At 57.7% G+C, this 22,247-nt stretch overlaps 1 protein-coding gene across 1 annotated transcript in view; it reads left to right on the forward strand.

The window, feature by feature from the left end:
- The window catches only part of CACNA2D2 (calcium voltage-gated channel auxiliary subunit alpha2delta 2), a 141,235-nt gene extending 118,988 nt beyond the window's left edge, over positions 1-22,247 (forward strand). The window contains exons 10-42 of the mRNA XM_046686268.1: positions 1,108-1,249; positions 4,412-4,543; positions 4,743-4,800; positions 5,517-5,567; positions 5,694-5,793; positions 5,907-6,065; positions 6,298-6,405; positions 6,504-6,582; positions 7,179-7,228; positions 7,416-7,505; positions 7,713-7,784; positions 7,997-8,071; positions 9,319-9,393; positions 9,473-9,544; positions 9,632-9,703; positions 9,788-9,849; positions 10,738-10,814; positions 14,589-14,649; positions 16,744-16,841; positions 17,067-17,157; positions 17,266-17,328; positions 17,477-17,580; positions 17,869-17,967; positions 18,060-18,148; positions 18,344-18,391; positions 18,625-18,696; positions 18,800-18,952; positions 19,101-19,153; positions 19,274-19,329; positions 19,487-19,613; positions 19,788-19,897; positions 19,997-20,079; positions 20,197-22,247. Coding sequence (XP_046542224.1) covers positions 1,108-1,249; positions 4,412-4,543; positions 4,743-4,800; positions 5,517-5,567; positions 5,694-5,793; positions 5,907-6,065; positions 6,298-6,405; positions 6,504-6,582; positions 7,179-7,228; positions 7,416-7,505; positions 7,713-7,784; positions 7,997-8,071; positions 9,319-9,393; positions 9,473-9,544; positions 9,632-9,703; positions 9,788-9,849; positions 10,738-10,814; positions 14,589-14,649; positions 16,744-16,841; positions 17,067-17,157; positions 17,266-17,328; positions 17,477-17,580; positions 17,869-17,967; positions 18,060-18,148; positions 18,344-18,391; positions 18,625-18,696; positions 18,800-18,952; positions 19,101-19,153; positions 19,274-19,329; positions 19,487-19,613; positions 19,788-19,897; positions 19,997-20,079; positions 20,197-20,337 — 2,922 coding nt within the window. The 3' untranslated portion in view covers positions 20,338-22,247. The remainder of the gene's footprint in view (positions 1-1,107; positions 1,250-4,411; positions 4,544-4,742; positions 4,801-5,516; positions 5,568-5,693; positions 5,794-5,906; positions 6,066-6,297; positions 6,406-6,503; positions 6,583-7,178; positions 7,229-7,415; positions 7,506-7,712; positions 7,785-7,996; positions 8,072-9,318; positions 9,394-9,472; positions 9,545-9,631; positions 9,704-9,787; positions 9,850-10,737; positions 10,815-14,588; positions 14,650-16,743; positions 16,842-17,066; positions 17,158-17,265; positions 17,329-17,476; positions 17,581-17,868; positions 17,968-18,059; positions 18,149-18,343; positions 18,392-18,624; positions 18,697-18,799; positions 18,953-19,100; positions 19,154-19,273; positions 19,330-19,486; positions 19,614-19,787; positions 19,898-19,996; positions 20,080-20,196) is intronic.

Genomic DNA, 22,247 nt, shown 5'->3' on the forward strand with positions numbered 1-22,247 from the left:
GGGGTGGGCTGTCACGTGAGATCCACAGGCGAGAGGAAATGAGCTGAGCCTGGTGCTAAGGGTGGTCACAGGGGTCTTGCGGGGCAGTGAGGGGGCATGTGGATGGTTCAGCTGCTTACTCTAGTTCCTCCCAGAGCACAAAGCCCCCCCAGCTCTGTCCCCTGCCCCACCTCCATCTTCCCTTGCCTTCCCTTCTGGCTTTTCCCTGTCTTCCCCTTCACTCTGTACCACTATCTTCCCTTCCCCCTTGCACACCTGCACCCGTGCCTGCCCACCCCTCCTCCCCTGCTGCATCAACACTGTAGTCGCAGACCCACTCCTGCCAGCCTGTGGTGGTGGGCGGGGGTGCACGGCACATGCCCTGCCTGCTCGGCCGAGAGCTACCATAATTGGCACCTGTCAGACGGCTGCAGCTCATTTTAGAAAGTCAGCGGGGGCCTTTACAGTCCTGCTGCTAGCAAGCGCCATAGACCCTCCCTCCGGAGGTCACCAGCTCTCAATGCTAGCTCCTACCCGAGGCCAGCTCTCCCCAGGGGTCTCCCGCAGCTCAGCCCCTAGAGCCACCCTGCTGAGGGGGTGATGCCCCTCCCCCAAGATAGGGCTATGGCCCTCTCCATGGTGCCAAAGGAACCCCATGCAGGGGAAGAGCAGGGCCCAGAGGCAGGTGTGGGTTGCAGAGCTCCTGGGAAGGGCTGTGGAGTCCTCCTTGTGATTGCACAAGGCATGTCCTGGTAAGCAGAGGGCTGCAGCCCGCTCCTCACTGGCTCTGAGATTTGCCTCCTTTGCTGATAATTGGTTTTCAAGGATGTGGGGAAGGGGAGAGTTTGGTTTTGGTTTTGAAATTTGGGTTTAGCAAACGTGGGGATGGTGGGTGGGGTGGGCAGAGGCAAGTGGGAGTCGCAGGCCTCCTGGGTGAGGAGTCCACACCCTGTGTCCATCTGTTCCTTTGTCTCCATCTTTCTCTTTGGCTCTCACTGCAGTAGTCTCTGATTCTGAGATGCCCTTATCTCCTAGACTCTGGCCCTCCCCTCCCTGCAGGCCTACCCCACTCCTCTCCACCATATTCCAGCCCTGACACTGCCATCTTTGGGGGTCCCCTTTCTGCAGGACGACCCTGAGAGCGAGGATGTGGAGAGGGGGTCCAAGGCCAGCAATCTAAGGCTGGACTTCGTTGAGGACTCAAACTTCAAGAACAAGGTCAACTATTCATACACGGCCGTGCAGATCCCCACGGATATCTACAAAGGCTGTGAGTGTGCAGAGCAATCGGGAACAGACCCCCAACCCACCATGGCGGCAAGACCCATTGCCCGGGAGTGCCAGGTCCCAGGTGCCCAGCTAGCACCATCCACCTTCAGCCCCCTGCCCCAAGGTCACCTCTCAGACTTGCCTACAGGCAGGCCTCAAGCCATTCTCAGGTGCAGCCTCCCCTTGACTCTTAGCAAACTACAAAACACCAAGCCTCTCCCCCCCATGCATGCACAGTCTTCTGCCTATGTGTACACACATGCCCACACAAATATGTGCACACAACTGTTTCCCCACATGCTGGGCCAAGTCCCCACCTGCTCCCAGAGCAGCTCCTCCCCACACTCCCCCTGGCCCCAGGTAGGAATGGTTGAAGAGCTACCACATCAGATGGACACAGGGGCTGGGGAACAGGGAGTAACTCCTTACTCACAGACACCAACCCTGTAACACCTCCCTTCGGGGGAGAGGGATGGTCAGCAGGGGGATGTGGGGAAGGGGGATTGGGTAGAGGATGGTTGAGATTCCAAGCTCCAGGGATGGGGCAGCTTTGCACAATGAGGAAACCAGGTCACTAAAGCTAGAAGGATTTGAGTCAGACATAAGGAGGAACTTCCTGAAGATCTTGGGAGGTAGAGGGGGAGGAGGCCAAGAGTTAGACACTGGATGGGGAGCTCTAACAGCAGGATTTAAGGCCTTGGGGTCTGTTGGTTCTAACATAATTTTGTTGGCACTTACCGTGTAGCCTCAGAATCTAAGGGGCCCACTGAATGGAGGGTCTTGGGCCAAACATCTCAGAGCTTCTGGGTAATCTCCAGAATGCATGGAATCCTCCAGGGTCCTCATGGAGGCCCCCTCCACCCTTAGGGCCAGCCAGGCCTCCTGAGCAGCCTTGGGGCAGTCGGGGGGAGATGAGAGTAGATGTTCTTCCCACGTTCCCCACAGGCCGCTGCAGGCCACCTGCCCAAGCCAGTCGAGGGGCACTATCACAGGCAGGCACGCTAATTAAAACAGGAGCCACACTGCCCTCCCCAGTCACCCCTCGCTACCCACACAAATTACATTTTATATGTTTTTTATTTACTGTGTCACTTTTAATTAAATCTGTAATCGCCTGCCTGAGGGGGCATGGTCCCCGTTTCCCAACTCAGTGTGATCTGAAAGTGTGTGCTTGTGGGCGCGGGTGCCTGTGCCTGGTGCTGAGTAGCAGGCCCTTTGCAGGCCGAGGTGGGGGGAGTCCTGCAGTATTTGCACAAGTGTGTCTTGCAGGGAATGCATGTATATGCATGTGGTCATGGATGCCTGCAGGGACCGCCCAGCCAGGGCAGAGGTCTTCTCTTGGCTCTTGACCTGAGTCAGGAACACCCCTCTGTCAGCAGCTAGAGGGCCTTCCAGGACAGTCTACTCTAAGCCTGTCAGTGTGCAGATGGGGAAACTGAGGCCCAGTGAGGGGTGAGACTTGCCAGATAGACCATCCCAGGACAGACAGTACTGTGTGAAACATTTGAGAGCTTGACTTTATTTTTTCCTTAAAAAGAAAAATAGAAATTTTTCAACTCACTAAGTTTCTAAATTAGGAACAGGACCATAACATACTGTTCAATAGGCACAACCAATGCTAGAATGTGTTTTGTTTTCACATTATGGTCAGTTAAGGGAAGCTGCAGGGACAGAGAGAAGGGAGTGAGAGCAGAAGGGGAGGGATTAGGTAGCAGATAAGATGCATCAGGGGCCCCATACTCTGGAAGGAGAGAGCAGAGGGAAGAGTGCCCAGGAATGTGTCGGCTCTCCCTAGGCTGTGGGCAGAGCCTTGAGCATTTCTATCTTTAAATCACAGCTCTTCGTCTGCTCTAAAGGTTGCAGTGTTCAGAGGCTCTGCTCTGAAGAAAAGAGCAGAGCCTTCAAAAAGCATTATCTGGTTCTCATTTGGGGTGGACCTTTGATAGGGTTCATGGGGGGTTGAGTAACGGTGTCAGGCTCCACCTGGGAAGAAAGGAGGAAAGAAACTGAAGGAAGACAGAGCCGCTAGGGGATAGGGTGAGGTACAGAGGCCTGGCAGCAGCAGGTGTCGAACTCCTGCTGGTTTTTTTTAGTGTCCCACATGCAGGGACAGGTACACTGCACATGTGAGAACATGTGCCACGCACACACGCAGGTCAGATTTAGGGCTGTTCTGCCTTGGGGTGTGGGGTACTGCTCAAGCCATCCTGAGTCTCCGCCCAGGTGGAGGGATCTGCAGGCTTCAGTCCATGCATCTGAGAGGAGCCTTGCTCTGTGAGTGTGCATAGGGGTGAGTCTGGCCACAAAGGTCGGGGGAAAGGGAAGGTGGGGGTAACTGGTCATGGGGGGTTGTGAGAGCAAGACCCATTGGTGTCCTCCTGCAGACTGGTGTGTAGGTATCAGCATGTGTGCCTCTGTGCCCATGGCAGCAATCAGGCTACTGGGCAGGTAGGTTTGGGGGCGAGGGAATCACACACCTGTTTGGAAACACAGAGGTTAGAGGCAGGTATACCTGTTGGGGAGTGCAGCCTGTGTGTGTGTGTGTGCACGTGCACGAACACACATGCAAGTGCATGTGCCTGTGTTGGAGCAGGATCACCACACAGCCCCTGCCCCTCCAAGAGCCCCTGCCCCCACCCCTGCCTGCTCCTGGCCCCAGTTGATTAATCATGGAGCTGAGTGGCTTCCAGCTTATCAAGTACCTTAATAGCTGAATAATTCCAGCCCCATAATCGGGCCCTTAATTGCTTTCTTGTGGCTGTGGCCTGGAGTGCATGCTGAGTGGGTGAGCTCCCCAGGGACCAGCCGCAGGCTCCAACTAAAGCATGCTGGATGGGCATCCCAGCTCACAGCTCTCTGCCACTTGGGTGGTCCCTCCGCAGGAGCCCCAGGCTACAGCTGCCCTGCTTGATCATGTGGGGCCTGCTGAAGGGTAGGTTGAGCTGTTTCTTTAATGACTTGGGAGAGGGTGAGGACCAGGAAGTCTTCCTGGAGGAGTTGGTAAAGCCTCAGCTGAGCCCTGGGGAATGAGGGAGGGCCTGGCAAGGCAGAGAGCAGGTGAGGCTTTTTAAGCAGGCGGCACACACATGGGTGTTGTTGTGGTGAGGTTCAGCAAGGGGCCAGCCCAGGCACCTCCCACCTCAGCCCCCTGCTTCCCCTTTAGCCACCGTCATCCTTAATGAGCTCAACTGGACAGAGGCCTTGGAGAATGTGTTCATCGAGAACCGCAGGCAGGACCCCACACTGCTGTGGCAGGTCTTCGGCAGTGCAACGGGAGTCACTCGCTACTATCCAGGTGGGTGCAGCCCATCTCCCCTGTCCCCTCAGTACCCTACCTTCTTCCATCTTCCAGCCAACTCATCCTGGGGTGTGTGGGGTGGGATGGTCACCGTGTACTCTGTGGCGTGGCCTGGCCACTCCTTCAAGGCCTGCCTGACTGGGCCAGGCCCAGGCTCTTCCCTGTCAGTTCCCCCTCACCTCTTTTCCTCCCACAGCCACCCCGTGGCGAGCCCCCAAGAAAATCGACCTGTACGATGTCCGAAGGAGACCCTGGTGAGTGAGAAAGGAGGGGCTGGGCAGGGACACCCTCTCAGCTCCCCTCCTCTCCTCTCCTGCCTGCTCCCCTCCCTCCTGCTATTCAGGCCTCCAAGCAGGGCGCAGCCAGCTCTATCCAATTTTCATTTCACACATCGTTGCCACTGGAAAATGGATCCCATCACCCCAGCAGGCCTCCCAGCTGCCTCTGCCCCCAGTCTACTGCCCAGCTCTCCACCCCCTCAGGCCCAAGGGATTGGGCCACTGGGGGTTCCCAAGGGTGGATGTATCCTGTGTGGGGTTGGACAGCCCCTGCACCACCCATCTGAGCCCTAGACACTGCTACCCTCTGCTCTGCCTCTCCTGCAATACCTTGTGACCTCCTCCCTGCCACCTGTTCAATCTCATACACAGGTAGGGCTCTGCCCTTGGGACCTCAGCCTGGGTCAGGAGACATGACAAGCCCCGGAGGCCAGGGAATATGCCTCCTGCCTCCGCTCTGGATCACTTGCTCACCCATTCTTGGGGTTGTTCATGTTCTGAGGGACCAGGTCACTCATGTCATAGGCAAGGACTGGCTGTTTTATTAAACACGGTATTGTCAGTGCCAGGAACCCTGCCTGGCCCATGCAGTGGATGCTCAATAGGAAAATGTTGAATCAATATGTGGGTGAAGGAAGGAAGGACATAAGGTCCCAGTGAGGCTAGCTCTAACTGATGCTTCTCCTGAGCAGGTATATCCAGGGGGCCTCGTCGCCCAAGGACATGGTCATCATTGTGGATGTGTGAGTGAGCAATGCTGGCAGGTGGGGTGGGGGTGGGGCAAGGGCTGGAATCTGCTGCCCAGGAACATCATGGGCGAACAGCAGGAGAACACCTGAGGCCTACCTGCTGCCTCCATGACTCCCCAGGAGTGGAAGCGTGAGCGGCCTGACCCTGAAGCTGATGAAGACATCTGTCTGTGAGATGCTGGACACGCTGTCCGACGATGACTACGTGAATGTGGCCTCAGTGAGTGCCAGGGGGGCAGGTGGGTGAGGAATGGGTTACCTCCATCTGCCCTGTGCAACAGCTGCCTGCCCTGGCCAGCCTGAAGCCACTCACTGCCCTCACTGTCACTGCAGTTCAACGAGAAGGCGCAGCCTGTGTCATGCTTCACACACCTCGTGCAGGCCAATGTGCGTAACAAGAAGGTGTTCAAGGAAGCTGTGCAGGGCATGGTGGCCAAGGGCACCACAGGCTACAAGGCCGGCTTTGAGTATGCCTTCGACCAGCTACAGAACGTGAGCCCCATGGGTGGGCAAGCAGGCGGCTGGGGGCGGACGAGGGCCAGGGCTTGGTGACACCAGGGAAATCAAGACGGATGGCCTTGTTAGCGCCCAACAGGCAGCTCAGGCAGATAGCACCATCTGCTGTTGGGGAGGAGGGCCAGAGGGCCAGGTCTGCCAGGGGGAAGGCCTGCCTGGACCAGGGAGGGGCCAAGAGCCGCCTGACCCCAGCCCTACTCCTGCCCAGTCCAACATCACTCGTGCCAACTGCAATAAGATGATCATGATGTTCACGGACGGCGGTGAGGACCGCGTGCAGGACGTCTTTGAGAAGTACAATTGGCCTAACCGGACGGTGAGGCTCAGCCCAGGTGGGGGCTGCCCTGACCTGGGCCCAGTACAGGGGAGGGTTGTCTTCTGGCAGCTGCAGCAGTAACCTCAAGCCCCAAACAGGTACGCGTGTTCACTTTTTCCGTGGGGCAGCACAACTACGATGTCACACCCCTGCAGTGGATGGCCTGCGCCAACAAAGGTACCTCATCCAGGCACCACTGCCACGGGGCCTGCCTGCCATGTCCTGCGGTCCATTGGGTTGGTTGTCCACCTGTCCTTCCTTATGTCCAGCTAGCCAGCTGCTTATTTATCCACTGTCTATCTTTCCATCTATGTGACTGCCCATCTGTCTATCTGGCTTCCTAACTTCTCCGTCTGACTGAGCATCTTTCTGCCCATTTGTCTGTCCATTGTCCATCCATCTCCCAGCTTGTCTGTTCCTGCATATGTTGGCTGGTCAGTTCATCTCTCTGTGCATTTGGGCCTGGCCCTGGGTGGACTCTTGAATGTCACTGCCATCCTAGAATAAGGAACTTCAGGCCTCAGGCTCCTCCCTTCCACCCAGCTCTGCTTCCTTATACATCTGCATTCATAGCCTCTTCCATAGCATCAGTCCCATTGACAGGCAATGGCAGAGAGCACTAAAGGGACATGAGTTTGGGGTGAGTGACACCAAAAAGAAAGGAAGCCTGAGCGACAAGTCAGGGCTGCAGACACAGCCTAGGGTATAGGGCTCCCAGTGCCATGGGTCCTGAGCACCACTCAGGCCTACCTCTGCCTCCCCTACCCTCACAGGTTACTATTTTGAGATCCCTTCCATCGGCGCCATCCGCATCAACACGCAGGTGAGACTGTGGGGGGGCCCCCATCCTCCTCCCAGCCTCTTGCTTCCACGGGATGGCGGGAAGGATGGGCTGCTGTGGGGTGAGTGCACCCCCTGGTGGCGTTCTGATGCAGAGGGAGGCAGAACAGGGAAGGTGCCACAGGAGGGGCAGGCCAACTCAGGACCCTTGCCTGCCACTCCCTCCCCAGGAATATCTAGACGTATTGGGCAGGCCCATGGTGCTGGCGGGCAAGGAGGCCAAGCAGGTGCAATGGACCAACGTGTATGAGGATGCACTGGTAAGGTCTCTGGGCAAGGAAGGGGTGGGGCTCATGACCTTCCCCCAGGGATGTACCCACAGTCAAGTCCTTTGAGGACTTACCTTATGGGGGTAAACCAAACAGAGGAGAAAGGGAAGTGGCCTATGCCTGAGCCCCTGGTCTGAACACAGGGTCGGGGCATGGCTGGCCACAGGAGACTGACCCCTCATCCTCCTCTCCCTTCAGGGACTGGGGTTGGTGGTAACAGGGACCCTCCCCGTTTTCAACCTGACGCAGGATGGTCCTGGAGAAAAGAAGGTGAGGACCCCCACTGGGGAAGGGCTAGGCATACCTGGGGAGGGTTGGCCGTGACCCTAGCAGGTCTGGGATGGAGGAGGTTATAGGCGGGCCTGCACACTGGACAGGGGCAGATGCTTGTGGGAGCACCTTGAGGCCTTGGGTGTGGAGGGTTAGATAGTGGGGCCCCACGGAATTGAGCCCATTGCAGATTCCCATGCCTCTGCTCCCAGAACCAGCTGATCCTGGGCGTGATGGGCATAGATGTGGCTCTGAATGACATTAAGAGGCTGACTCCCAACTACACGGTGAGTGTCCACTTGCCCATCAGCCCTGCTCTGCCTCCCACGTGGACACAAACCAGGCTCAGCAGAGGAGACTGATGGGGATTACATGGAGACCACTGAGCTTAGGCAGTCAGGGAAGGCTTCCAGAGGAGGCGACCTTGGGCCTCCAGCTGAGGTCAGCAAACTTTCTGTAAAGGGCTAGACTATGAATATTTTAGGCTTTGCCAGCCTAAATATTCATATTCATACTTAATTCTGCTGGGCTGTGAGAAAACAGCCAAAGACAAAACAAATAAATGGGTATGGCTGTGTTCCAACACAATTTTGTTTGTAGATACTGAAATTTGAATTTCAGATAATTTTCATGTCATGAAATATAATTCTTCTTTTGATCTTTTTCAACCATTTAAAAATATAAAAACCATTCTTACCTGACAGCTGTACAGTAACAGGTGGCAGGCCAGACATGGCCCATGGGCTGTAGTTTGCCAACCCCTGGACTATCTGTAGGCAGGAGTGTCCTAGGTAGAAAGGAGGGAAAAGCGTGCCTTGGAGGCAGAGCGAACTCCCTAGGCAAAGGCCTGAAGGTGAAAAACAGAATTATAAGCCAGGGAAGGGGCAACATCAGTGTGGCTGGCCCAGGGCCATGGCAGAGGGAGTTTGGGTCTTGGCTGTGAAAGGGGTGGGGGATGAGGCATGTGTGACAGCATGCTTAAACCTGAGCCACATGAAGGCCCCATGTCATTGGCCTCCATGTGCAGTGACAAAACCACCTCAGAGAGGTAAGGCTAAGTCCAGGGTCCCACCTAGTTTCCCTTCCGTTCCACTTGGAAGGGTCGCCCCAGGGGTTCCCAGAGTGTACTCCTCCCCCTGCACTCTACTGAGATGGGGAGCAAGAGGAGGCAGTAGTGTCGGGGGAGGGGATGGGAAGGACAACAGCAGCCTTGTGGGGCCAGTGGAGTGGAGCAGTCCAGCTGACTGACAGCTCCATGAGAACCAGGGAATGGGCAAGAACTGCAGAAGGTCAAATTGAATTGTGGTCTCGTGGAGTTGGTTGGCCTCAGCAAGGGCTGGTGCATGAGGGGTACCAGCCTGCTGGGCTTGGCTTGAGAGGCAGGTTTGGGGCGGTGTGGCATGTGGGGGCTCCTGGCCCAGGCAGGCAAACAGCACCCCTCAGCAGCATGGGAGGCAGGACGAGGAAGAGCTCCAGAGCCCGGGGAATCCCTGAACAGCCCTCCAGGCCCTGAGCCCCCAATCTACACCCCCAGCTTGGAGCCAACGGCTACGTGTTTGCCATTGACCTGAATGGCTATGTGTTGCTGCACCCCAACCTCAAGCCTCAGGTGAGCTAGATGGGTGGCCTGGAGTGGGGAGTAACCCTGCAAGATGGGGATTTCTGACTTCCTGCCCTGCCTCCTGCAGACCACCAACTTCCGGGAACCTGTGACTTTGGACTTCCTGGATGCAGAGCTGGAGGATGAGAACAAGGAGGAGGTAAGGAGAAGGAGGCGAGTATGGATGGGGTGTACCCAGAGCAGAGGAGGGTAGGGGCCCTGCCTCTCACCTCTCTGTCCCTTCCAGATACGTCGGAGTATGATCGATGGTAACAAGGGCCACAAGCAGATCAGAACACTGGTCAAGTCCCTGGACGAGGTGAGAATGTGGTAGAGGGAGGACAGAGAATCAAGTGGGCACCTGCCAGCTAGCCCAAGTACCTGACCCAGCCTCTTCTTTTAGAGGTACATAGACGAGGTGATGCGGAACTACACCTGGGTGCCCATAAGGAGCACCAACTACAGGTGAGTGGGGCCAGCACTGGGCCGACAAGGAGGGGCAGAGGTGGCCCCAGAGCCCAGAGTCTGAGCCCAGGTGCCCCCTTCCTTTCCCATCCCAGTTTGTCAAATCCCAGTGGGGCTGCTCACTACTCACCCCAGGACCCTCAGTCCCACCAGGGCCTCTCGCTAGCCCTTCAGGAACAAGCTCCATCTCCTGGGAGTGCAGAACAGAGACAAAACAGTACATCTGACATTTCCCCAAGGCCTGCTACCCTCTCATGTCCCTCTCGCCTGGATTGTATCCCTGGGTATCTGCACCCAGGATGTCATCCTCAACACATTCACAGGCCTGCTCTCAACAGGCACCACAGCCTTGGAGCGGGTCCCCTTGTAGGTTAGGCCCAGGCAGTGCAGGCCTGTGTTCCCTGGAGCTGTTCTCATTCACACCCCCGGGACTGCCCTTCTCCATGCTAGTGCCAGCCCTGCTTTCAGCTGGCTCTCATATGGCCTGAGTCTCTGGGGACTGTGGACCCCATTCCCATGGCTGCACGCCCCCATGGCCTAGCTCACTGACAGTGTTCTGCCCCTTGTGAGTTTGCTGCTGGTCAGATGGAGGAGGCTGGCTGGGCAGGTAGTGTGTTGGGGGAGGCTGCTGGGGGTGAGGGGGTGGGTGGATTTGCTTTGAGGCTGGGATTTTTGAGGCCTCCAGGAGAGTTTGGGGAGTGGAGGTCCAGGCCCCTAGACCATGAGTCTCCCACAGCTAACCAGGGAAAGCTGTCCCTGGTGGTCAGGGGAGAGGATGCCACACCCTAGGCCTCTCCACCCAGCTCCAAGGCCATGGGGAGGGGGGTGCCAGTGTGGCCCACTTCTCCCCAGCAGTGACCTGCACTCTTCCCCTCCCTTCCTCCCCAGCCTAGGGCTAGTGCTCCCGCCCTACAGCACCTTCTACCTCCAAGCCAACCTCAGCGACCAGATCCTGCAGGTTAAGTGTAAGTGGCCCAGCCCCTGCCTGTGCCCTGCACCCCTGCCTCTGCCCCACACCCTGGCCGGCCCCAGGCAGCATAGCCAGCCGCTTGCGGCAAGGTGTCCAGTCTGCCCACCCCCAGGCACCCGCAGGCTGGGGCACGGGCCATGGCCATCGGAAAGTCTGTGGAAATCTGCATGCTTGCCTTTTCTCAGATTTGGTTCCAAACCATTCTCTCATGGTTTCTGTTGAGGTTTTTGTTTTTGGTTTCTCCTACTCCGTGTCTTCCCTCCTTAGCCTGCCTCTCCTGCACACCCCTCGGGGCTGCATTCTTGGAAGACACCCCCTCCTCTCATCTATTCTTCCCCCTGCTCAGCTCTCTCCCCCATGGGGCCACCTCCCAGGGTCTCTCCCCTTTGTCCCCCTCACTCTTCCTCTCGCATTCCCTCCTCACCTCCTCCCTCATCTTGGACCTCCCACCTCCCTCCCACCCCACTCCTCCCTTACTCTCTTTTTGCCCCTCCTTCTTTCTCTCCCCACCCCTGCTTCTTCCTCCTCTCCCCACCCCTTTACCCTCTCTGCACCCCAGCCTCTCTCTCTCCCTCTTTTCCCTCTCCCTTCTGCTAACTCCCTCCATTTCTCTCTCCCACCCCTCCCTCCCTCTCCCCCTCTTGCCCTCCCTCCCTCCTTCTCCCTCTCCTCTGCCTGTGGCTCATCCCTGCATGTCCCCCTCACCCGGGCCTCCCCCAGGGCCTGCCCCGCCGAGGTCACTGGGAGGGAGGCCGGGCTCCGGCCCCACCGGGCGCCCCCCACATGCCTGGCTGGCTGGGGCTCATCTACTTTGAGTTTTCTTGCTCTCTCTTTCTCTCTCATGTCGTTTTCTTGCAAAAAGTTTCCTTTTGGTATGATGATGAGACACAATATTTTCATTCAAACAGCCATTGAATAAAATATTGTTTGTGCCCCCCCCCTCCCCCCCCCCCTTTCGTTTGTTTTTGTGTTTTTGTTGTTTCTGTTTTCCTCGCTTTCTCTCTTGGTGGACTGTCCCAGTGCCAATCAGCAAACTGAAGGGCAAGTATATTCAGAACCAGTGCACCCTCCTCTCCCCACCCCACCCACCCTCACGCCCCTGCTTGCCCCCCACCCTGCCCAGGACCAGCAAAACCCCTGCTCTCCAGGGTCCTCCCAGCATCCCCTTGGCTCCTCTAGTTCTTGCCTTCCCTCTGAACGTAAACCCCATTAAAGCCATTAGCCCTTCCCCTGGCCCTGCCCGCAGGGTGGTCTCCAGCGTGTTCTGAGAGCTCAGGCCCCCTCCTCATCCTCCTCGCTCCCTCTGGGGAGGCCCCTGCTCTACCCTTCTCTGTCTTTCCAAGACAACTCAACAGTGGGGACAGGGCTGGATGCCTCTCCACCACCTCCCACCCAGCAGGGGTAGATCAGTCCTCAGAAGGGCTTATGTGAGGCTTATGGGAAAGGGCCAGGCACACGAGGCTTCCTCTGGGATAGTTCTCCCTCCTCTCATCTCTGGCAGTGGCTCTAGAAGCTGGCAGCCCTCCCAAGGGGAGACAGAAGTCTTTGGAAGCCTCACACCCTGATCCTGGGGCAGGGGCAGGATAGGGGAGCAGCCAGGCCACTGGGAGAACAGGACAGACTGGACCATAATGGGCACTGGCCTAGATGTTGAAGTTCCTGTCCCCTGCTGCCTCCACTACTCCCAGAAACCATGCTAAGGTCCACTGGCCCAACCCTACCCTGGGGTGCTCACTACTCTTGGGGAGGGTAGTCAGGTATGCAGAAGGTCTTCCTCCAGGAAATAAAAGCAGACTTGGGGACCAGGACCCTGGCCGGGAATGGAAGTGGATCTGTCTGGACCCCAAGGGCCAGCAAAAGAGCTTGGAGGAAATCAGCTGGGTGTGAAAAAAAAGGTTCTAGCACTCAGAGATGCCCAAGCCAGAGACTTCCAGGAAAGGCAGGAAGTGAACTCAGACCCTGGCAGAGAACAAGGGGAGTGAGAGAGGACAGCCCACGAGGGTCTCTATCACTGGTGCACAGAGATGCCCCTCCTAAGGAATGCCTGGGCAGATGGAGCATGGAGAGCCATAAGGGAATGTCCTGTCCCCAGTCCCCATGGAGGCACGAGCTCCTCAGGAAGCCCTCGGGGCCCTGCCCAGCCTAGTCCAGTAAAGGGGATACAGCTTACCCCCACTAGCCGGGGTGGGGATGGGCCCTACTCCCACTGGCTTGAGTTGCCTTCTCTCCCCCTCCCACAGCCCTCCCAGTGACCCCAGAAATGCAGGGCCATGGTAACAATGACAACCATAGCATAATCTCCCTTCCTTCTCCCCATCTCCTTTTTCTTTCTCCTCATCCTCTTCCCCCCCTTCCCTGTCGGCTTGTGTCCAAACCCTGCCTCACAATCCTATCAGAAAGCAACAGTCCAACCAGTGACTGCCCAGCCCCCCCAGGCACCCCATGTCCCCCGTCCCTGGAATCTTGCAGTGCATTGTGGGAATATTTGGGAACAGGGGAGACCCCTCTTCTGCAAAAATAAAAGCCTAGGGTGACAGAGAGGTTAGAGTCTGGGTAAAGGATGAAAAGGTGGACTGCCCAGAGTGCGACAGGCTGAGAGCAGAGGGATACCTCCCAGATGCAGACCAGGGAGGTGGCTGGTCCAGCTGAGCAGGGAGAGGCCACAGAGGACTCCCCAGTGGCCACATCCCTGTGATGTGGCCACATCACTCACAGACGCACACAAAGACACTTGCACACACATACACACTCATGCAAACACACACACATGCTCTCACATGCACTACACACTCATGCATACGTGCTCACTCTCATACACATGCACAGGCCCAGTTGGTGGATCCCTCAGTAGCACCCCACACCTTCTCTGGAGGCCCAGCATTCCTCCCTGGCTGCTCTGAGCCCAAATGGGTCCTAGAAAGGGTGGAGACTCAGCCCTTCTTCCCCACCTCCTCTCATGCCCCAGGCCCAAGAGGGCAGGTATGCAGGTTCAAGCAGTGCTCTTGTCCCCTTCCAGCATCCAGGCTCTCCTCCCACAGTGTAGGAATATTCCCAAGCACCTCAAGGATCTCCCCTCACCCAGCCTCTTACCCTAGGGAGGACTGCTGAACTCCCACAATGCACTGCAGCCCACCCCCAGCTGCCCACACTGTCTCTGGTTGGACTGTCCATGCCCGTGAGAGACCCCTGCGGTTTGGCCATGTTGATGCCTGACACAGAATAAAAGCAAGACCTACCAAAATGCAAACAGCCGCAGCAAAGAAAGAGAGATAAAAATCCGCAGCCAAAAGCCAATTCCCTTCCTCAAAGTCTCTTTGGAGGCAAAGGAAGCTCAGCATGCGGTTTTTTTCCATTACGGATGTGATAAGAGTGAGACTGGCGCCTCCCCCAGACCATGCATATATATAGCAGTGTGTGTATATATATATGTGTGTGTGTGTGTCCGTGTATATGTGCTATACAGCCGTATGGAAGCATATACAGCTACGCCAAGGGACTCACTGCCGACAGAGGACCAGGCCCGGGCAACATATTGGCTATAACTGCCCTCCTCCTGCGATGCTGTAGTCTCCACAGGCCCTCCACCCCACCCCGCCCATCCCTTCTCTCTGGCTCGAACTTGAACGTGGAAGTGGCGGGTTCCCTCTTTGCTGGTGTCTCCCCTCCCTCAAGTCACCCTCTTCCCTGTCCCTCCAGCCCCATCAGCTCTGAGCCCCCTGGCCTCCCACCTCCCCAGCCCCCGCCGGATAACCCCCCGTTTCTGTTGCAGATTTTGAGTTCCTGCTCCCCAGCAGCTTTGAGTCTGAAGGACATGTTTTCATTGCTCCCAGGTAGCTTGCGTGTGGCCTTGCTGAGGTGTCCCCCCAACCCCGATCGCCCTGGCCCCGCCTCCTGCACTGCTGCCTGGAGCTCTGTGTGTCTGTGTCCTGTGCAGTGTCGCCCCCACCCCATGCATAGCCCTGTATGTGCGGCCGTGTGCATACCTGGGCCATGTAGCCACACCAGGCAGCAGTGGCCAGCTGCCCACAGCTCTAGCTCCCACCAAGCCTTAGAGGAGGGCTCTGGACTCTCTGCTGACCTTCTCTGCCCTCCCAGGCAACCAGGAAGAAGCCCTTTCTGCCCTGGGCTGTTTGACCACAGCACACCCCTCCCTGGGCAGCTGCTGCTCTGGTTTGTGGTGCCCTCCCCAACCCCCACCCCATCCTTGTCCTGTGTCAGTCAGTGTTTGTGTGGGTCTGGGAACCGAGCTAGCCAGAGCCCCTGTCGGCAGTGCCGAGTCTAGGTGTGGTGGCTCACTGAGGAGGGGGGTGGGGGAAAAGATGCGATGGGGGCTCTGAGGAGCTGCCCTGACAAGCAAGGGGTCAGGGCCCAGCACAGACCCAGGCCTGGACCATCCCTGGAGCGCATGCTCAGCATGCACACACACATCCTCATGTGCACACCCTCTGCCTGTTGTACCACATCTGAGGAGGCCAGCGGGCCCCCAGATGGTGAAGCCCTCCCCTGTGACCTGGGCTTTAGATGAGGGCAGGTGGGTGCAGCTGACAGAGACCCATGGGCACTCTCAGGCACCACACGGTGGCTCTGGACACACCTAACCTCCGTGTGTGCACGTGCGTGCATGTACCCACAAATTTCTCTGTGAATCTCTGTAGATGTGTGTTTGTATTTGTGAGTCATTGTGTACATTTGTATGAGTCTGAGTGTAAATGTGGGGTGCGCTTTGTGCATTAGTGACTGTGGAAATGTGTGAAAAGGCCTGTATGGCCCACATGACACTGAGGGAGCTTTCTGAGGGCAGGGACTGTATTCATTTTTGTCACCTCTGTATCTTTGACTCTGGAGAGTTTGACAAATACTGTTGGGTGAATGAATAAAGTAACCCATAAATGTAAATGTACACATTGTGGGTCGTGGGGGCTGCAGGTGACTTGTATCTCAAGCACAGCTGTGTGGGTGTCACTCTGGGTATATCAGGCTGTGGCCTCCACACACAGAAGTGCAGGCTGTACACTGCACAAAGGCCTTGGGGGCCAGGGAGCAAGTAAGGGCAGAGACCCAGTCCCAGGTGCCCTCACCAAGCGGTGGGCCTTAGCACAACCTGGGCAAGCAGTGCATTTAAAAAATTCCCACAAAGTTGCTGCCATACGGGCCAACGGGGAGGTCTCTGGTGGCAGGGGTGTGCATGAGGGATTGGGCAGGAGCAATAGCTCCATCTACCAGGGTAGAGGGACTGCTCAGTGAAGATTTTTGGAGAGCAGAGCCCCAAGCAGGCCTCCCTATACCCCGCAGCCCCCATCTTCTCTGGACCCAGAGCCTGAGCCCAGCAAGGGTTTGAGGAGGTGAGGGATTTGGCCTGTCCACCTCTGGGGGAAGAGCATTCTAGGCAGAGGGAATAGCCACTGTAAAGACCCATGTGTTCTCAGTGACTTCCTGACATAGTCTGTGGTATGATGAAAAAAACTGAGGCTCAGGAAGCTTGAGTGAGTTTCCCAAAGGTGCACAGCCAGGACGCAGCAGGATGAGGTGTTAGACACAGGCTGACTAAGCTGGTGCTGGTGCTACGCCCACCTTGTGCCCACGGGAACGCTACAGCATGCACATGGATGAGCTGGCCGGCCGTGAGGCAATTCCTGGAGCCTCCCAGGTGCACCCTCTGGGTCCAGCTGCACAGGAGAAGTGGGAGGCTCTGGAGGGAGAACCAGGGTAGAGGGAGCAGACCTTCATTCCCGTGTCAGCTCTGCCCCTACTCAGACCTGGGAGCCTGCCAGGCACATAGTGGCTGTAGCCTGTAGGGATACACCTGTCCCTCCCTGAGGCCTGGGCTTCTCAGCAAATGGCCAGGCAGGCCTGTTGGGAAGCCTCCACCCCACTGCCCTATCCAGCTCCCCAAGCCCACTCTTCTTGCCCCTCCTCACCCCCAGAGAGTATTGCAAGGACCTGAATGCCTCAGACAACAACACCGAGTTCCTGAAAAACTTCATTGAGCTCATGGAGAAAGTGACTCCAGACTCCAAGCAGTGTGAGTGCCTGGTGGGGCAGCCGGGTCTGGGCAGTGCCCAGGCAGCATGGGGGCAGCCCAGAGGAACCCAGAGACCAGGCAGGTGTGGAAATATGCAAGCCCAAGCCTCGGGCAGGGCTTGGGCCAGGTCATGGGGAAGGCTACTATTGGAGCCTTGGGGGTAGGGGAAGAGTGGGCAGGGAGCCGCATGAAGATGCCCCCTCCACCCCTGCTGTCCCGTTCCAGGCAACAACTTCCTTCTGCACAACCTGATCTTGGACACAGGAATCACACAGCAGCTGGTGGAGCGTGTGTGGCGGGACCAGGATCTCAACACGTAGGCACCACCCAGCCTGTGGGGGGCAGGAGGCTGGGATGGGTCCAGAGGCCCTGGCCCTGCCCTGCCAAAGGCAGGCCTGTGACTGCACCTTCCTGTTGCCCCCAGGTACAGCCTTCTGGCCGTGTTTGCCGCCACCGACGGTGGCATCACTCGCATATTCCCCAACAAGTAAGTGACCTACCCCCCACCTGACACCCTGCCCCTGCCCAGGACCCTGTTTCTGTCCTGCTGCCCAGAGGCCTCTTTGCACTTGCTGAGACCACTGTCTTCCACAAACCACCCCTTCCACAAACCTCTGCCTGTCTTGGGTGACCAGGGCAGCTGAGGACTGGACAGAGAACCCTGAGCCCTTCAATGCCAGCTTCTACCGCCGCAGCCTGGATAACCACGGCTATGTCTTCAAGCCCCCACACCAGGATGGTGAGTGTCCTCCCAGGTGCCCAGTAGCAGGTGGGAAACTGAGGCTTCCCTGTCTACTCAGCCAGGACTAGGCTCTGCTCTCTGAGGCCCCTCTCAAACACAAGGCTGGCTGAGACTGAGGCAGATGAGAAGAGAGAGCTAGGCTGTGCCAAATGCTATGCTGGGTGCTGGGTGCTTAGGCTGAGGTCAGCCTTGGCTTGGGCTCCTGGGTCTGCAGGGCCCAGCATAGAGTGGTCAGTGTGGCCACCAGCCCCCACTCCTGACCACCCTGCCCCACCCCACCCCCAGCTCTGTTAAGGCCACTGGAGCTGGAGAATGACACAGTGGGCATCCTCGTCAGCACGGCTGTGGAGCTCAGCCTGGGTGGACGCACACTGAGGCCAGCAGGTGAACACCCATGGCAGAGGCGGGGAAAACGATAATGGGCAGGGTGCTGCCCAGGCAGGCAGGCGTTGATGGCCCCCTGCTCTGCTCCATAGTGGTAGGCGTTAAGCTGGACCTAGAGGCCTGGGCTGAGAAGTTCAAGGTGCTAGCCAGCAACCGTACCCATCAGGACCAGCCTCAGAAGGTACTTGGGGTAGGGGCAGTAAGCCCAGCAGTACCCATTCTGGTGTCGCCCTACCAATCCTCCCACTCAGATTGGCTCTGGTACCTATGGGGAGGCAGGGGCTGTTGCACAAAGCTTGGGGACCCAGATGTATGAAGGGTGATGGGAGGGAGAAAACTGGTAGGCACCTTACAATCCTTGCTCTCTGCCCAGCAGTGCGGCCCCAGCAGCCACTGTGAGATGGACTGTGAGGTTAACAATGAGGTACGTTTGTCCTGAACCCTAGCTCACCCCCCTCCCAGATTTCTTATTCTCAACTGCAACTCCTAGCTCATCTCTTGGCCTCTGGGTCTCAACATCCCACCCTGACTTCACAACTTTACCAGAACTAGGGGGAATGGTGCTCCCTCCACTCAACCACTGGACTGCCAGGGTCTGGGGAGGACGGTCTGGGCCCAAGCCCCTCCCTATCTTCTTCCTCCTTCCCCACCTCTCAGGACCTGCTCTGTATCCTCATTGATGACGGGGGATTCCTGGTGCTGTCAAACCAGAACCATCAGTGGGACCAGGTGAGGGTTGGGAAGAGGGTGGAAGGAGGAGGTCTGGATTTGAGCTTTCTTGGGGTGTGGCACTGCCAGCCCTGTGACTACTGCTCCCTCCCGGCATCCCCAGGTGGGCAGGTTCTTCAGTGAGGTGGATGCCAACCTGATGATGGCACTCTACAATAATTCCTTCTACACCCGCAAGGAGTCCTATGATTATCAAGCAGCCTGTGCCCCCCAGCCCCAGGGCAATCTGGGTGCTGCACCCCGGGGGGTCTTTGTGGTGAGCCCCAGCCATGCCTGCCCTGGAGATGGGGGGTGCTGGGAGACCTACCCACAGATGACACCCTCCCCCACCTCTAACAAGAGAGCTGGGGGTGACGCGGGTCCACGGGCAGCAGTGGTAGCCCATGCCCCTCTCTCCCGTGCAGCCCACGGTTGCAGACTTCCTTAACCTGGCCTGGTGGACCTCAGCTGCTGCCTGGTGAGTCCTAGAGGGGAGAGGGGGAAGAGAGGGTGCTCCTTGGCCAGGAGGGCTCAAGAGAAGCGGCGCAGGGCACTGGCTTCTGCTGACCACTCTCACTCAGTGACCCATACCCTACAGGTCCTTGTTCCAGCAGCTTCTCTATGGCCTCATCTCCCACAGCTGGTTCCAGGCAGGTAGGCAGGGCTTTGGAGGCCCCTCCTCAAACCCCCTTCCCCAATCTAAGCAGAGACCGACTTCAAGGGTAGTGTGGGGCTTTGGGCTGGGCCAGGCTGAGGCCTAGGACCCTGCCAGGAGGTATGGGTGGGGCTGAGGCACTCTGGGCCCTCGCAGACCCCGCGGAGGCCGAGAGCAACCCCGAGGCGCGCGAGAGCAGCTGCGTCATGAAACAGACCCAGTACTACTTCGGTTCAGTGAACGCCTCCTACAACGCCATTATCGACTGCGGAAACTGCTCCAGGTGGCCGGGGTGGGGGTGGGGTATGGACCAGAGGGGCAGGGTGGGGCTGAGGGCGGGCCTGGCGGGGCCTGCCAGGAGGACGCGGCCGGGGGCGGGGCCGAGGCTGCAGGGGGCGGGGAAGGGACGGAGGGGAGGGGCGAATCTCAACGCCCCGCCTCTCCACGCCGCCTCCAGGCTATTCCACGCGCAGAGACTGACCAACACCAACCTTCTCTTCGTGGTGGCGGAGAAGCCACTGTGCAGTCAGTGTGAGGCAGGCCGGCTGCTGCAGAAGGAGACACACTGTATCCTGCCCCGGCCGCTCCCCGCCACCCGCGCCCCCTCCCGCCCCGTGCGCCCCCTCCGTGCCGCTGCTGCCTCCTTGACTCCCCACCCATGCCCAGCGGACGGCCCGGAGCAGTGTGAACTGGTACAGAGACCGCGATACCGGAGAGGTCCGCACATCTGCTTCGACTACAACGCAACGGTGAGGAAGGGGGTGACGGATTTGACATCCCGCTCCCCTCCCCAGAGCTGGTGAGGCCCTGCGCCCACCCATGCCCCAGGCCTACCAGGCCGACCAGCTCCTTCTGTCTTCCTGCAGGAAGATACCTCAGACTGTGGCCGTGGAGCCTCCTTCCCGCCGTCGCTGGGCGTCCTGGTCTCCCTGCAGCTGCTGCTCCTCCTGGGCCTGCCTCCCCGGCCACAGCCTCAAGTCTACGCCTACGCCTCTCGCCGCCTCTGAGCGCTCCCCAGGCCTCCCTGCCTCTTCCCCGCTCTCCCGCCCCACACTCCCCGCCTTAGAGCCTCGCCCCCTCCCTCACTCAAAGACCTGGGTGTGCCAGGCCCCGTGAGTCTGCGCCTTGGAGTGGAGGGTCCCAAAGGAGGGCGCCACAGGTCTTTGGCCCCCAAGCCACGTCTCGCTGCTGAACTGTCAAAGTGTCCTCAGACCCCTCATTCCCACTGGACTTACCCACCGCCGAGGGCTGGGACAGGGAAGCCACAGTACTGGTGTCAAACCAGGCCTCCACTACCTGCCCTGACCGGAGGCTCCCTTTGTGTGGGAGACCTAGCCCCTGCCCCAGCTGGACTCCTCTGACCAGGCCCTTCTGCCCCACTCAGGACCAAATCTGGGTTTCCTGGGAATAATGGAGGAAGTTGAGATGGGCAGTTTGAGGCCTGTGCATCCCAGCTTCAATCCTGGCAGGAGAGAGGTCCTGGGGCAGCCCCCAGTGGGCTCCTGTCCCTCTCAGGCCTACAGCCACGTCCCCCACCCCAAGCCCTACAGGTGTCAGGGCAGTGACAGTGACACCTGCTCAGACACAACCATATACATAATTGGAGTCCTGAGGGCAGAAACTGGACTCACATTAGACATATCCCGGAGGACACATACACAAACACATGCACACACCATGGGGTGGGGTGGGGTGGGGTAGGGGTGGGGGCTCACAAAGCCTTACACAGGGCGAGGGGTTGGTGGGAGGGTTGGCACATGCACACTCCATCTCCTGCTCACCACCCACCTCTGATCTGACCTGCAGCCCAGCTGGTCCTCTGTCTCTAAAGCTGAATGTCAAACAGTGCCAAATGCTGGGGCAGGGGATAAAAACCCCTGTCTCACCCTAGCCACCAGTGTCCCCTAAATGCCCTTCACCCCGCCAGGTGCTCATTGTAACCATTTCTCACTAGTGTCAGGCCCCCAGTGGGATCAAATGTTACTGCCTGCACCCCTCGGCAGAGGAACCCTCACCACACATTGCCCTTTGCCTTAGCGGGGGTGACTTAATCACTCCTGGCTGGACCATCCCATCCTCAATCTGGCCCTTACACACACAGGCCTATGCCACTCCCCATCTCCTTCCCACTTAGACACTCCCTGTCCCCAGGAGGCCAAACTGCTCCTCCCCGCTGAACACACACTTGCACACATACACACATATACACACTCTGTGCACACACACAGGCTGGGCCCAGGCATATCTCTTCACACCATTCATTGTGGTCATTTCCCTCAAAGGCATCCCAGCCTGGGGGCAAGTAGAGGACTGAGGGCAGGGGGATGTGGCCGTGGGGCTCAGATGGACTGGGAGGAGGGGGGAGGGTGATGCATTAATTAATGACTCCGTTAATTAATGTCATGTTGCTTGTCGCTTTCTCAGTGTGTGTATATGGTCCATGCCCGCTGCTGGTGCCAGGGTGGCCGCCCATGTTGTACACCCAGCCTAGATGCCAGCCATGTCTTGCGGGGGCGTGTGTATAACTGTAGTGTAGTCAGGTGCTCAATGGAGAATATAAAAATAAAGAATCAAACATATACAGAAAAATATATATTTTAAGTTTAAAAAACAGGCAAAATCCCCATCAGGTAGTTGTCCAACCCCCAGCTGGGTCTTATCCTTCTCATCACCCACCCGACCTGGCTGCCCCCTCACCTCGGGCTCGGGGGATCTGTGGGGGACTGGGGGGCCATTTCCTTTTCTCTGCCCTTTTTTTTGGTTGTTCTATTTTGTACAGACAAGTCAGAAAAACAACAGTGACAAAAAACTCAAGAAACTTTGTAAAATATCGTGTGTGTGATTCCTTGTAAAATATTTTCAAATGGTTTATTACAGAAGATCAGTTATTAAATAATGTTCATATTTTCACTTCAAA

The sequence above is a fragment of the Equus quagga genome, chromosome 1, assembly GCF_021613505.1.
Source record: "Equus quagga isolate Etosha38 chromosome 1, UCLA_HA_Equagga_1.0, whole genome shotgun sequence".
Classification (NCBI taxonomy): domain Eukaryota; kingdom Metazoa; phylum Chordata; class Mammalia; order Perissodactyla; family Equidae; genus Equus; species Equus quagga.